At 42.4% G+C, this 15,405-nt stretch overlaps 1 protein-coding gene across 6 annotated transcripts in view; it reads right to left on the minus strand.

Annotated features, from left to right (window-relative positions):
• Nucleotides 1-15,405, minus strand: part of GALNT11 (polypeptide N-acetylgalactosaminyltransferase 11) — a 55,027-nt gene that overhangs the window by 14,971 nt on the left and 24,651 nt on the right. For 3 of the 6 annotated variants that reach the window (XM_018046687.1, XM_018046684.1, XM_018046686.1), the window contains exons 2-6: nucleotides 11,698-12,024; nucleotides 6,934-7,057; nucleotides 5,182-5,348; nucleotides 2,456-2,581; nucleotides 44-293 (exon numbers count right to left, since the gene is read on the minus strand). In XM_018046687.1, coding sequence (XP_017902176.1) covers nucleotides 44-293; nucleotides 2,456-2,581; nucleotides 5,182-5,348; nucleotides 6,934-7,057; nucleotides 11,698-11,986 — 956 coding nt within the window. In that variant the 5' untranslated portion in view covers nucleotides 11,987-12,024. The other 3 variants (XM_013963618.2, XM_013963617.2, XM_013963616.2) reach the window with 3 other exon arrangements.

The raw sequence follows: 15,405 nt of genomic DNA on the forward strand, positions 1-15,405 counted from the left end.
TTTCTCTCCGGGGAACTTTTCCAACACACAGGAGAAATCTTACTTTATGGGTGCAGTCGCTCCCTCCGGTCCCCCGAGCTCAGAAAGCGGGACGAGGTCCCACTTGAAGTGCAGCCCCCAGTTGAAGCCGCCCCGCACCACCGGGGACGAGCTGTAGGCCAGCGTGTCGGCGCTGATGATGTCGATCACCGGGCACACGACAGCCCGCCGGTCCTCCCGGATGGCGGCCAGCAAGGGCTGCAGCCACAGCACGTTCACCTCACAGTGGCTGTCCAGGAACACCAGGACTTCTCCTGCGGAGGCAAGCCACAGAGGCCTGGGGTCAGTGCCAGTCACGATTCAAGAGTGGCCCCCAGCTCCAGAGAGAACACCTGTACAGCGGGGAAAGCTGACCGCCACCCTTCCAGCCCCAGCTACCAAATCGGTCCTGGGAGTCCGTTAGGCGGGAAATCCTGCTTCAAGGGTACTGCCACGACTGAAGAACATACCCAGACCATAAAAGCAAGTCTTGAGAAAAGTTACAGACAATTAATATTCTCCTCCGTAAAAAAACAAAAGAAGACTCTGAGTCTCACAGAACAGTCCAGCTCTCTGACAGCCAGGTATGGAGCAGCGCAACAGGAGTGGTCAGCTGTGTCTGTCTGTATTACAGTTATTATAATGGATATGTCTGTGAACTTACTATGCAACAGGTCCCTGCCTCAGCAAACCGGGGCTAGAGACCGTAGCTCACTTTCGCTGGTGACTCAAACGTGACCTGTTACTGATTATTTCGACAACACAGGATTCTCAGGAGTGAGGGGCACGCGGCCACCGCATGGCTCCCTGCTCCCGTGGATCCACCCCTCGACAGCCACGTGACCATCTCGCCCTCCATTTCCCACACTTCCTTTCGAATTCCCTCAGTCTCATGGGCTACAGGATACACTTTTCTTCTCGTCAGTAAAATAAAAATCGTGAAGATTTTTCTCATGCATTTTTAACTCTGCTTGATAAACATGAGCAGGAGTGAGGGTTTCTTTGATAACTGAATGGTTATTCCTGAACACCTGAGAAACTTAGAATCTTGTCATCAGACAGCATTATTATTATTCCAAAGCTTATCTGTGAAATAAATGTACTGATACAGATTTTACATGGATTTCATAAAGCGACCAAAGCATCCTATTTCAATTAACAGCAGCAGAACCTCCGGCAAGAAAGTCCTCCAGTATGACGGTGACTTGGCCGTGTCCTTCAGCGCCTGTGAACGACCTTCACAAGGTCACCAGGCGTCATTTAATACAGAAAGGCAAACTGTTCAACCTCTTATCAAAGTTCCTTTGAGGGGAAAATTTACTAATAGGTTTTAATTCGAAAAATATTACTTTTTCTATAAAAGTCAGTTTAACTAAATGAAGGAAGATAATACACAGTCACACTGAACCTGAGACCGATTTCCCCAAAACTTTCCTTTTTCTGACAGATCCCAAACTATATTTGAACAAGGACCAAGACGACAAAAAGAAAAAACTAGATGACGACTGTTGCCTGAAAAAGAAAAGCTTGCTGTAACAATGTACTGGGAAAGTGCAGTGTTCTGACACGACCTTGCCGTGCCCCACAAACACCCTAGTTTCCTATCTGGTGCCTTCTGTAAGTCAAAACAGCCAAGTCAGAGTCTTTCTTTGACTAGAACTCTACAGAAGAAAAACCGTCAGCCTTGAATTCAACCTGCGTGTAACTATGGACTGGATGGAGGGGAGCTCCGTCTCATTTTTTGTTAACTGCTTCTGTTCACTGCAGGTGTAAGACAAAGGAGGGAAGAAGGAAGACTGTACAAATGAAGTCACAAATAAACCCCGCAAACGGGACAGGGGGTGTTCAGGAGGGCTGGCGGCAGACAGCAGCACCAGCCACCGTGAACCCCAGTGACCCGTCATCCTGAGGAGGGCAGCGTATGGGAAGGCAGATTTTCTCACCATGAGGGGATGCCCCACCAAGGTTTCAGAATTCCAAAGTCATCTTCATGATTTTTTTTTTTGGAGGGGGGGGGCCATATTTCCAGGTACTACATGAAATATTAGATACCTAATATTTTAAAACAAATTCATTTAACTTAAATAAATGTATTTTAAAAAGGAAAAGCTTTTATCCAGATCATAAATGAAAATGACCGGCACCAACCTTCCATAGAGATAAACAAATCTGAACTGATACAACGGAGCTGAAGAGAAGCAGGGAAGCCCACCAGTGAGGACCCCAGAGCTCACCTTCCTGGGGCCTGGGCTTTGGGACAACGGGGCCTAGTTACAATGGGGCCCCGTTAGGGAAAGGCCTTTCCCAAACCGCACAAGCCTCATCTCTCCTGCCGCCACTGCCCACCAAGACCCCACCTGCCACAGGCCGACACGGGGTCGCGAGGGCAGGAGGACAGGGCTCTCATCTCCCAGGAAGAGCCAGCGGGAGGTTCTACCTGTTGCATGGGCCGCTCCAATCATTCTTCCTCGAATCAAGCCCTCGCGCTTTGGATTCCTTATCACTTTGATTTTTCCAGGGAGGTATTTTTGGATGTATTCATCTAGTTCTCCTTTCAAATCATCTGAAAATTGAAGAGGGTTCAGACCACATGAGACGCAAGCACAGGTATGTCAGACACTCTAGAGCTGTGTCTGCTGCTCGCGACAAATGCTCAAGCAAGCGCTACAGAACCTTCTGCTCTGCTGTGAAAGGAGAGCATCGCTTATCCTGAAAGGAAGAAAAAGGGAGAGAGCGAGGCGTGAGAGATGCAATGCCAGCCTGAAGGAGTAGTGACTTCACTTACAGACTTTCTGTATTTCCATAGCAACTAGCTCAACACTTTGCATAAAGAATGTTTAAAATGAGTATTTTGAGCGTATGAATGTTCAGCTGACTACATACAAATCACACTTAAAGAAGAAACTGATATGTAAATGCCTTTTTTCAAAGTAATTTAAGTCGTACTCCATTTCAGAATAGTTGAGAAATAACTTCTTTGCCCTACCAAGAATTATACAGTATCAGCAGTAAATACATCCTTATACTAATTTATAATTTAGCATATTCCATGGGCACTATTTTTTATAAATTCTAGCTCATTTACCTTTAAATTTCATAACTTCAGAGATCATACAAGATCTAATAAGTAATTCTTTCCACAGTTAGCATATAAACCATTGTAACTGATCATGAGTTTTCTCTTTTAGAAAAAAATACCCACAGAATGAAAAACAAATCACAGGCTGACGTAAAAAAATAAATTCAACACCATAAATTCCAGAATTATATTACTTAGCCAATCTTTTACTTGGTCCAGACTCAAATTCTTAGGTTTTTTTTTTTTCATCATTTATTTTTTAATTAATTTTTCCCTGTTTCTCCTATGAGGTTTCAACGTTTACCAAGGTTTGAGAATTTTACTCTCGTTGATCTCAACATACATTTACTCATTTGGTATACTTAAGTATACTGGCATACCAGTTCTGTTGTTGACATATAAGGAATGCTTAATAAAGACTCAAGTTGTGAAAACACATATAACTGGCATATAATTTATCAGTGTGTCTCTGCAGCTTACTGTTAATGAAAAGAGCAGAAAGCTTGAATGGTGGTGGTTTCATCACTCAGTCGTGTCCAGTTCTTTTGCACTCCCATAGACTGTAGCTCACCAGGCTCCTCTGTCCGTGGGATTCTCCAGGCAACAATACTGAAGTGGGTGGCCATGCCCTTCTCCAGAGGATCCTCCTGACCCAGGGATCGAACCTGGGTCTCCTGCACTGGCAGGTGGGTTCCTTGAGCCTAATCTCAACTCTACCAGGTGACGTCTTGAGCAAATTACTATTTCCTCCCCTGTAAAATGGGAATATCACCTCTCACAAGGTTGAGGACTGCCCTCCATCCTGCTGTGTACACGAAATCACTCTTAGGAAGAGTCTATGCTGAATTAAAGAAAGGTAAGAAGCATATTAAAAAGAAGAGACATTGCTTTGCCAACAAAGGTCGGTCTAGTCAAGGCTATGGTTTTTCCAGTGGTCATGTATGGATGTGAGAGTTGGACTGTGAAGAAGGCTGAGCACCGAAGAATTGATGCATTTGAACTGTGGTGTTGGAGAAGACTCTTGAGAGTCCCTTGGACTGCAAGGAGATCCAACCAGTCCATTCTGAAGGAGATCAGCCCTGGGTGTTCTTTGGAAGGACTGATGCTGAAACTGAAACTCCAGTACTTTGGCCACCTCATGCAAAGAGTTGACTCATTGCAGACGACTCTGATGCTGGGAGGGATTGGGGGCAGGAGGAAAAGGGGACGACAGTGGATGAGATGGCTGGATGGCATCACCGACTCGATGGACGTGAGTCTGAGCGAACTCCAGGAGTTGGTGATGGACAGGGAGGCCTGGCGTGCTATAGCCCATGGGGTCACAAAGAGTCGGACACGACTGAGCTGAAATGAAAGAAGTATGTGCTGAAGCATAAAGTACCAGCATTCAGAGGCCACCTAAGGGCCATCACAATGCCATCCACTTTATCTGGAGGCAGCTGACGTTGACAAACTGACACGATAAATCTAAGCCTAAGCATTTTGCCAAGTTAAAGCTAATCCTAAAAGGTCCCATACTGTGTGATTTTGTTTATATTATATAACAGCCCAATGACAATACCATAGAGATGGAAACAAAATCACAGAGATGAGGGTTGCCAGGAATTAAGGATGTGCGGGGAGAAAGGTGCGTGTGAACACAGTGTGGTAGCAGGTAGGAGATTCTTTGGGGTGATGGAGTAGTTGTCTGCACCTTGATTACAGTGGTGGCTACAGAAATATGCTCACGGGTTCAATACTGTGTTTCTATGACGACACGACCAATGGCAGAAACTGGGTGGAGGGGCAGGGCCCTTTGTAACTCTCTGTAAATCTGTGATTATTCCAAAATAAAAATACTACTTTAAAAAGGTAAGCCAAGGGGAAAATTCAAGAGCCTAATCTGGGTAGCATAGTTTGAAAACATTACACAGATAATGTGGTTTCTTGGAAATCATGCTCTAACCAGGCGTGCAATCGTGGCTGGTTCTGTTGCAAGTGCGTGCATGAGGGCCCTCCGATCTTTCTGGGACTGAACGGCCGATGGGCATCACTACAGTGAACCAAAGCAGAGATCCCACACTGCCAGCTACAGTATTCCTCACCGAAGTCACTGTCATCGTCCACGAGGATAATTTCATGAAGAAGCCGGGCTGGCGTGCGGTCCAGGACACTGTGCACCGTCCGGAGCAAAGCAGACAAAGCTTCATTGTAGAAACAAATAACAACGCTAGCAAGTGGCAGATCCGCCGGGTAAGACTTGTCTTTACATCTGTAAGGACGAATATCAGAAAATACTGACATTTCAAAAAGCTCGGATGTTTTAGGTTATCATTCACTGAACATTAACTGCTCCCTTGGTGAGCCTCTTCTTTACATCATTAACAATTTTTATTAAAAAGCGGCTAAGGAATTAATGTGGCTTCTTATTCAAGAGTTTTATAATTGTTAATAATTTCTGCCTCCATTTCCTGCTACTCTGCTTATTTTTAAGTCAATTCAAGTTTTTAAAACTTGAATTTTTTCTTCTTTGGTACAGAGGTTACACAAAAATGTGTTTTTACTGAAATCACTGCAAGTTTTTAATGCAGCACTCAACAGCTGATGTTCAGTTTCTTCTCAATGAAGTTTCAAAAGGAAATATGAATATCTGTATTTGAAATTTTTAATTTTTGCTCAATCATTTAAAAAGATTTGAGTAAACCATGACATATATCAGGTTAATGAACGAGCTTCCATGTAAGCAACTCTTTGATTTAAAAAGGTTAGGTGGCTTTAAGTGACCACAATAAAGAAAAAAAAAACCACCACTGACTTAAAAAATAAAATCTGGAATTCCATGTTCTTCTGCACAGCATACAATGCCTTACAACTGGGGCCTGCCTACTTTCAGCCTCTTGCCATTCTTTCACTACAGGCAAACAGAACTATTTCAGTCCCTTTGACAAACGGTGTATCTCTGGCTCAGCCTGTTCCCAGTCAGGGGACAACCTTGGGGCACAGCACTGCTCAGCCGCCCCTCTGGCGCCGTCCCTGGTCGCTCTGGTGGGCCTGGCTCATCCACCCCTGGTCGCTCTGGTGGGCCTGGCTCACCCGCCCCTGGTCGCTCTGGTGGGCCTGGCTCACCCGCCCCTGGTCGCTCTGGTGGGGCTGGCTCACCTGTCCCTGGTCGCTCTGGTGGGGCTGGCTCACCCGTCCCTGGTCGCTCTGGTGTGGGCCTGGCTCACCCGTCCCTGGTCGCTCTGGTGTGGGCCTGGCTCACCCGTCCCTGTCACAGCCTTCATTCTTGTGCTGCTGTAGCTACTCACTCCCTTATCAACCTCCCCCGACGGATACTAAGCCCTGTGAACCGAGGGGCTATGTCTTATTTTATTTCCAGGGCCTAACAGTGTCCAGCAAACAGAAGGTGCTGAAACAGATCTGTAGAGTGAATGACTGACTGACTGTATGAAAAAAAAGCCTTTGAAAATACAAAAAGAATGAAAACAGAAAAGTGAGATCATGAGTAGAATTCTTCACTGATGTGAATTCCTCTTTGTTATGAATCCACTAAACAAACATTTAAAATAAACATATGCTCAGAAGGTTACTTAATTATATGCAATTAGTACCTCCCTCCTTTTCCCCATTATTTTACATTTCAAAAGAAACAGCAAGCTCTAGAACCCTGTCAGTACAATCTCAGACCATGTGGCTTCAAGCACAGTAAGAGTGGAAATAAATCTGTCTTAAATTTTCTAGTATCCTGAATGATGAAGCCTAACTGCAGATTATTACCACCACCCCCATGACTTATTATATCGCACTAAAAGCGCTGTGTTATTAAAACGGCGAGCAGAAACTCAGAAGGAACGTACGCTGCATTCCTCGTATCTGGCACGTCTCTGTGGTAGCCCAAGCGGTTACTGATAAGCATATTGAAGGCATGTTTCTGATACCCCAAGTCTCTCAACTCCTGATCACGTTCATTAAAAATCATACCTGCAAAAGAATGAAGTCACAGTCAGTGAATTAAATCTGGAAATGAATGCTACAATTCCTGTTATGATCTCAAGAACATCTTGGGGATTTCCATAGTGGTGCAGTGGGTAAGAATCCGCCTGCCAATGCAGGCAACACGGGTTCAACCCCTGGTCCAGGAAGATCCCACATGCCTCAGAGCAACTAAGCTGTGCTCCAAAGCATTAGCGTGCACTCCAGAGCTCGTTGCTCCAAAGCACTGAGCGTGCACTCCAGATCTCGTGAGCCCCAGCTACTGAGCACACGTGCTGCAACCTGAAGCCCAGGTGCCTAGGCCTGTGCTCCACAGCAAGAGGGGCCATCGCCATGAGACGCCCACTCGCCACAACGAGGAGTAGCGCCTGCTCGCCACAGCTAGAAGGGCCCCAGCAAAGCGGCAGTGCAGCCCGAAAAGCGAACGAGCCCCAGAATCTAGAGAGAGAGAGTCGTGGCTTTAACTTCTTATAAATAGGTGACAGCCATGTTTCTCAAACCTAGTTTGTCTCCATTTTCAAAAAACTATATCAAGGTTTAAGTCAAATTTTCCTCAGTTTAGCTCAGAAAGCAAGTGTACCTTAACCATAAATTACGGCTCATTAGCCATAATTTAAGAATATTTTCAAGAAAAACAAAAAAAAAAAACCTTATATATGACCAAGAGAAAAAGACACTTAATGATGATTTATACCATTAAAAACAACAGATTACAGAACCCCATATGGATCTCAACAACCCCCAATTAACTGGGCAAGGGGGTTTTTTGGTTCTGTTTTCTAGAAAAATTTTTTTACCCCAAGTTTTTATATGGACTCTTCCCCTAGAAAATTAGACTACTGATAACCCTTTCTGTAAAAAGTCTCCAGTTCCAGACTTTAATCAATTTCAGAGTCAAGAAGGTCCACCACAGAGCTAATCAAAATCACTATGATTTAACACCTTTGCTCTCACACTGTCAGAAATCTCACCTTCACCTAGAACAGTAAGCTTCCTTTTACTTTCTCTTCCCCACATCAAACATTTAGCCTCTCCTCAAAGAATGACTCCCCTGTAATAGCATTTCCTGAAGTCGAGTCATGGAAAACTAATTCCACTGGACATTCAATTCAGTTCAGTCGCTCAGTCGTGCCCGACTCTTTGCGACCCCAGGAATCGCAGCACGCCAGGCCTCCCTGTCCATCACCAACTCCCGGAGTTCACTCAGACTCACGTCCATTGAGTCGGTGATGCCATCCAGCCATCTCATCCTCGGTCGTCCCTTTCTCCTCCTGTCCCCAATCCCTCCCAGCGTCAGAGTCTTTTCCAGTGAGTCAACTCTTCGCATGAGGTGGCCAAAGTGCTGGAGTTTCAGCTTTAGCATCATTCCTTCCAAAGAAATCCCAGGGTTGATCTTCAGAATGGACTGGTTGGATCTCCTTGCAGTCCAAGGGACTCTCAAGAGTCTTCTCCAACACCACAGTTCAAAAGCATCAATTCTTTGGGCTCAGCCTCCTTCACAGTCCAACTCTCACATCCATACATGACTACTGGAAAAACCAGAGCCTTGACTAGATGGACCTTAGTCGGCAAAGTAATGTCTCTGCTTTTGAATATGCTATCTAGGTTGGTCATAACTTTTCTTCCAAAGAGTAAGCGTCTTTTAATATCATGGCTGCGGTCACCATCTGCAGTGATTTTGGAGCCCCCCAAAATAAAGTCTGACACTGTTTCCACTGTTTCCCCATCTATTTTCCATGAAGTGATGGGACCGGATACCATAATCTTCATTTTCTGAATGTTGAGCTTTAAGCCAACTTTTTCACTCTCTTTTCACTTTCAAGAGGCTTTTTAACTCCTCTTCACTTTCTGCCATAAGGGTGGTGTCATCTGCATATCTGAGGTTACTGATATTTTTCCTGGCAATCTTGATTCCAGCTTGTGCTTCCTCCAGCCCAGCGTTTCTCATGATGTACTCTGCATAGAGGTTAAATAAGCAGGGTGACAATATACAGCCTTGACGTACTCCTTTTCCTATTTGGAAACAGTCTGTTGTTCCATGTCCAGTTCTAACTGTTGCTTCCTGACCTGTATACAGATTTCTCAAGAGGCAGGTCAGGTGGTCTGGTATTCCCATCTCTTTCAGAATTTTCCACAGTTTATAGTGATCCACACAGCCAAAGGCTTTGGCATAGTCAGTAAAGCAGAAATAGATGTTTTTCTGGAACTCTCTTGCTTTTTCGATGATCCAGCAGATGTTGGCAATTTGATCTCTGGTTCCTCTGCCTTTTCTAAAACCAGTTTGAACATCTGCAAGTTCACGTTCATGTATTGCTGAAGCCTGGCTTGGAGAATTTTGAGCATTACTTTATTAGTAGAAGTTAAAAAGAAGAAAAAGATTTCACAGCCAAATACTCAGGAAAACATCAGATTTTAAAAGTCAAGTAAGGGAGTTCCCTGGTGGTCCAGGGGTTAGGACTGAGCATTTTCACTGCCACTTTTTTTTTGTATGGGCAAATAATAACAGGAAAAAATTAAAGTCGAGTAGACTTTAGTTCTTAAGAATGCTGTTTTACAGATACACAGGTGTGAGGGGATGAAATACAGAATGCAGTGTTTTCCCAATTTATTATTTGATTTATCCCGAAGATTTTTTTCTAGGGTTTTATGGCCTTTGATCCACTCTGAGTTAATTTAATACCATACGAGGTAAGGGTTCAACCTCATTCCTTTGCATGGGGATATCTAATTGGCCCAGCACCATTTGCTGAAAAGACCATCCTGTCCACATCAGCTGCTCTAAGCACCCCTTTCTGAAAACCAGCTGCCCACACATGTTACTTGTTCTTGAGCGTTACCATAGATGCTACTTGACCGCAGACGTCAGAGGGTATATTTTTGGATTCTCAGTCTATCCTGAGATGTACCTATCTTTCCTTACGCCAGTATCACACTGTTAGGAAGTTCTGAAATAAACAAGTGTGTGTTCTCCAACTCTGTTCTTTTTCAAGACTTCAGAGCACCCTGCAATTCCTTATCAACTTTAGACTCAGCTAGTTCATCTTTTCAACAAAGGCCACTGGGATTTTGATAAGGTTTACATTCAATGTGAGTTGCTTTGGGTGGCACTGACATTTTAACAGTATTAAGCATTCCATCCACGAACCTAGGACGCCTTTCTGTTTTTTAGGTCTATTTTTATTTCTTTCTGTTGTGCTCTGCAGCACAACTGATGTACAAATCTTATACCTCCTTGGCTGGGTTTATTCTTAAGTACTTCTTTCTGATTCCACTGTAAATGAGATTATTCTCTTAATTTTACTTTTGGACTGTTCATCATTAATGTCCAGAAATACAATTAGCTTTTGTGTGTGGATCTTATACCCTGCGACTTTGCTGAATTCATTTATTAGCTCTAATTGTTTTGTGATCTTTAGGATCTTTTATAAAGAATTTAGTGTTTCAGATGGGTAATTTGAGTTTGTCACTTCAAATATCTACAATTCTACGATATTCAAAGGCAAAGTCCATTAAAAATGGCAAACCCAATGTTACAACTTTATAAAAATTTTATAAAAATTACTATAAACAAAAAATTAGAAAAATTTCCATTAATGCTTTTAAAAAGGTCCCAATGGCTGTTTGAAAATGAATAGAAGGTATATTTTATGAAAAATAAAGTAAAAGCTTCCTTTTCCTCATATAATTTTCAATACTTTTGACCTCCTGTATTAGGAAATGATTAAATTCTAGAAACAGATGAAATCTGTTTTTACATTTCCTTTATATTCTGTGAATCTTTCAATCTCCCACTATATGCTTTTACTCTTAAATTACTTATTATTTGATTCTTCAATGAAGATCAAAGTTCTTAAGTTTTAAAGACAGCCAAAATGGCTCATATATCCCTTAAAATAAAATTTGCTGAAACCAGGACTCTAGAACTGCAGTGTTCAGTCTTGCTTCCAAACTGAACAGAATGTAATTTTTGAGGAATAAAAAAACTCCTATATTTAATAAATATATTCTAGCACCTTAATAATTCTTCTAAGTAGACATCTTTTTGGATATAAGTAGTCCCAAGGCCACAACACCCCACTCAAGTACTCTTGCCTGGAAAATCCCATGGACGGAGGAGCCTGGTGGGCTGCAGTCCATGGGGTCACACAGAGTCAGACACGACTGAACTGACTTAGCAGTAGCAGTAGCAATCTCAATTCTAAACCCAGTGGTTTAGGTCATGTGTTAACTTTGCCTTTCAAAATATGTTAAAATAGTCACTTTTCAACCACTGCTTTCCCTTATTAAATAATGCCAGCAATTAAAATCTTCCCCCATAGGTTCCATTTTCTTGCCAACCACTTAATTTTTCTTCCTTTCTGCCCTCTCCCTGCTCCCTCCAATTCTGGACCTCATAGTTTCTCTGAAGTCTTCACAAAATATTGAAGTCAGAACTGAACAAAATAGAATATAACTGCCTACTGTGTCTGCAAAAATCACAGGACCCCAGCTAGTTCATGAACAAAATACATCAGTACAGAAAAAAGTCACATGTCTGGTCCTCTGAACAATACGTGATGTAAAGAATATTTGCGCTTCCCACGATGAAATACTTCGACACATTGCTAGCAAATATCAGGTACACTCACCCAATTCAGAAGAGAATTTCACGTTGCCTCTTTCTGGATCTTCAACATGATTATCTATCATATTATCAATTTTGTTCGCTTTGAACTGTGATTCTAGACTTGGACCTCTAGTGAAACGGGGATAAAATTTTTTGGGGAATGGTCCGTGGGGCCCAGACCCCTTGATGGGCACATTCTTAAGTGGCTGAGTCACTTCACTGAAGTTGAAATAAATAAAAAGCAAAAGCGTCCAGGCTGCAGATGTAAAAAGGCATCCATAACAGAAATATCGAACTGTGACACTTCCCATTATAGACCTAGCATTGCTGAAGGGCCATTTTCAAGTTCCTAAAAGAGAAGGATAAATATGTTAGACACTTTAAGACACTGAAAAAATCAGACGCCAATTTTATATTCACTGTTTCCCAAACTCCCAAGTAACACTTCTGAACAATTTACTTAGGACCCATGTGCGTCATTAACAAAGAGTCAAATGTAAGCAGATACAGGGATAGCACTGAATAAAAAAATTAAGGAATTCAACAATTAATTAACACAGACCAGTTGTGTTAGTGCTGAGAAAACCAACAGCAGCAACAGAGTTGACTTATTCATCTGCCCAGGTTAATGGATACCTACTTCTTCACCTTTGATCTGGACCACTTTCACTTTGCTCGTATTTTTGAGGTTCTAACTTTTCATAAGTAAAACGGAAGTACTGCACAAATCATGGCAGCACATCTAAGGTCCCCTCTAATTGTCAAATTATGAGACTACATCTTTTAATCCAAGGACATTAAAATCTGTTATTATAAATAAGCAACTTTTAAAAAGTTTACCCTTCCAATCAAAGATTAAACCTGCCCTAATGCCCACTCTAGATTCAACAGTTTCATTTCAAATTTATAACTGAAAGAGTTCAAATAATCCCATTTTCCCTCTCCTTACGATGTCCTATAAACAATAGGGCACTGAACAGCAATGTTTTCCTAAGCTTCTTATAATATCAGGTCTTCATGGAGTCCTCATACAGCCCCCTCAGGAACTGTTTGTAAAGAGCCCACTGCACATATAAAATCGTTTCACTGAGCGTGAGAGCAGAGAAACACTATTTAAGTCATGTACAAACAGAAGAAATCTACAAAGCAATACTACTTATACATTGCTAACTTCTATAGTATAAAATAATTTTTTTCAAAAATTATCATGCCCCCCCAAACCAGGACAAAGCAAATCAGCATCAGTAAGCTCCAACTCAAAAATTAAGCTATTTTGTACAATGTTATGCCAAAAGTCCAAAAGACAGCAAATGGTTCAATTTCTTAGCTATCTGTCAACCAAAAACTATTAGTTCTTTCACCACATGTCAATTCAAAAGCTTGAAAGACAAAAGAAAACACCCGTACCCAAACAATCAAAAACATCCCACAACAGTAACACCAGTGGGAAACGACCACCGCACAAAAGGAGAGGCGGATACCACAGTGCTGCCAGGTCAGTCGCAGCACTGTCTAAGCTAGAGACGGGCACAGAAAAAGGTCTTTATTTGCAAGTGGAAGAAAACTTTCTCTAAGCAAAGTGAATGGAGCCTTTAAGACAAAGGAAAATATTAAAGTTACAAATTTGTAACTTTGCAACAAAATGTTGCAGATAATACTGAGTAGAAACATTGAGGTGAAACATTCAGTTCAGTCAGTCAGTCAGTCACTCAGCCGTGTCTGACTCTTGACTCTGACCCCATGGACTGCAGCACGCCAGGCCTCCCTGTCCATCACAAATACCCAGAGCTTGCTCAAACTCATGGGCATCGAGTCAGTGATGCCATCCAACCATCTCATCCTCTGTCATCTCCTCCTCCTGCCCTCTATCTTTCCCAGCATCAGGGTCTTTTCCAATGAGTCAGTTCTTCACATCAGGTGGCCAAAGTATTGGAATTTCAGCTTCAGTATCAGTCCTTCCAATGAATATTCAGGACAGGGACTCACAAGAGTCTTCTCCACCACCACAGTTCAAAAGCATCAATTCTCTGGGCTCAGCTTTCTTTGTAGTCCAACTCTCACATCCATATATGACTACTGGAAAAACCATAGCCTTGACTAGACAGCCCTTTGTTGGCAAAGTACTGTCTCTGCTTTTTAATATTCTGTCTAGGTTGTTCATAATGAGAGAGTCAATTCCTAGGCAGGTAGATAAGAAGTCCAGGATCCCTGAGGAGGAGAAAAGAGTCTGGTGCTCTGGAAGTGGAGATAGGTGTCTAGAATTCTCAAGGAGGAAAAGACAAACGTGGTTTGTTTGTTTGTTTGTTTTCTCTCTCTCTCTACATTCCTTAGTCACAGTCACAGAAAACTAAAAAGAAACTTTTTTTCCTCTAAGCCTGGAACACAACAAACAACTATACTAAGGATTATATAAAAACAATGTATCCTGCTTGAGGACAGTTTCTTCTTCCTGAAAACCGGCTGGCTAATCCTGTTATCTTAAAATGTAAACTGTGGGTCTAGTAAGATCTTTACAATCTTGAGACATTCTTTTGACTTATTGTAATAACTAATTAAAACAGTGTATAACTCCCTTGCTAAGACTAGTGAGGTGGGCATTCTCCATCCCCTTCTGAGGTCTCTGTCAGAACCTTTCTCTGTCCCTTTTCGTACTTTAATAAAACTCTGCTACACAAAAGCACTTGAGTGATCAAGCCTGGTCCTGAAACTAAATCTTTGGAGATCAAGAATCTGACACCGTTCACCATAAGCTATCAATAGCTTTTCTTCCAAGGAGCAAGTGTCTTTTAATTTCATGGCTGCAGTCACCAGATGCAGTGATTTTGGAGCCCCCCAAAATAAAGTCTGTCACTGTTTACCCATCTATTTGCCATGAGGTGATGGAATCGGATGCCATGATGTTCGTTTGCTGAAGCAGAGTTTTAAGCCAACTTTTTCACTCTCCTCTCACTTTCACAGAGGATCTCTAGTTCTTTGTTTTCTGCTCTGCACATCTGAGCTTATTGGTATTTCTCCCGGCAATCTTGATTCCAGCTTGTGCACCATCCAGCCCGGCATTTCACATGATGTACCTGCATATGCGTTAGATGAGCAGGGTGACAGTTTACAATCTTGACCTACTCCTTTCCCAATTTGGAACCAGTCCATTGTTCCATGTTCGATTCTAACTGTTGCTTCTTGACCTGCACACAGATTTCTCAGGAGGCAGGTAACTGGTCTGGTGGTATTCTCATCTCTTGAAGAATTTTCCACAGTTTGTTGTGATCCAGAAAGTCAAAGGCTTTGGCGTAATTAATAAAGCAAAAGTAGATATTTTTCTGGAACTCTCTTGCTTGTTCTATGATCCAACGGATGTTGGCAATTTGATCTCTGGCTCCTCTGCCTTTTCTAAATCCAGCTTGAACATCTGGAATTTCTCAGTTCACATACTCTTGAAGCCTCACTTGGAGAATTTTGAGCATTACTTTGCTAGCCTGTGAGATGAGTGCAGCTGTGTGGTATAGTCTGAGCATTCTCTAGCATCACCTTTCTTTGGGACTGGAATTAAAACTGACTTTTTAAATATAAATTTATTTATTTTAATTGGAGGCTAATTACTTTACAATATTGTATTGGTTTTGCCATACATCAACATGAATCCGCCACGGGTGTACACGTGTTCCCCATCCTGAACCCCCCTCCCATCCCTCTGGGTCATCCCAGTGCACCAGCCCTGAGCATCCTGTATCAT

The sequence above is a fragment of the Capra hircus genome, chromosome 4 (assembly GCF_001704415.2).
Source record: "Capra hircus breed San Clemente chromosome 4, ASM170441v1, whole genome shotgun sequence".
Taxonomy (NCBI): Eukaryota; Metazoa; Chordata; class Mammalia; order Artiodactyla; family Bovidae; genus Capra; species Capra hircus.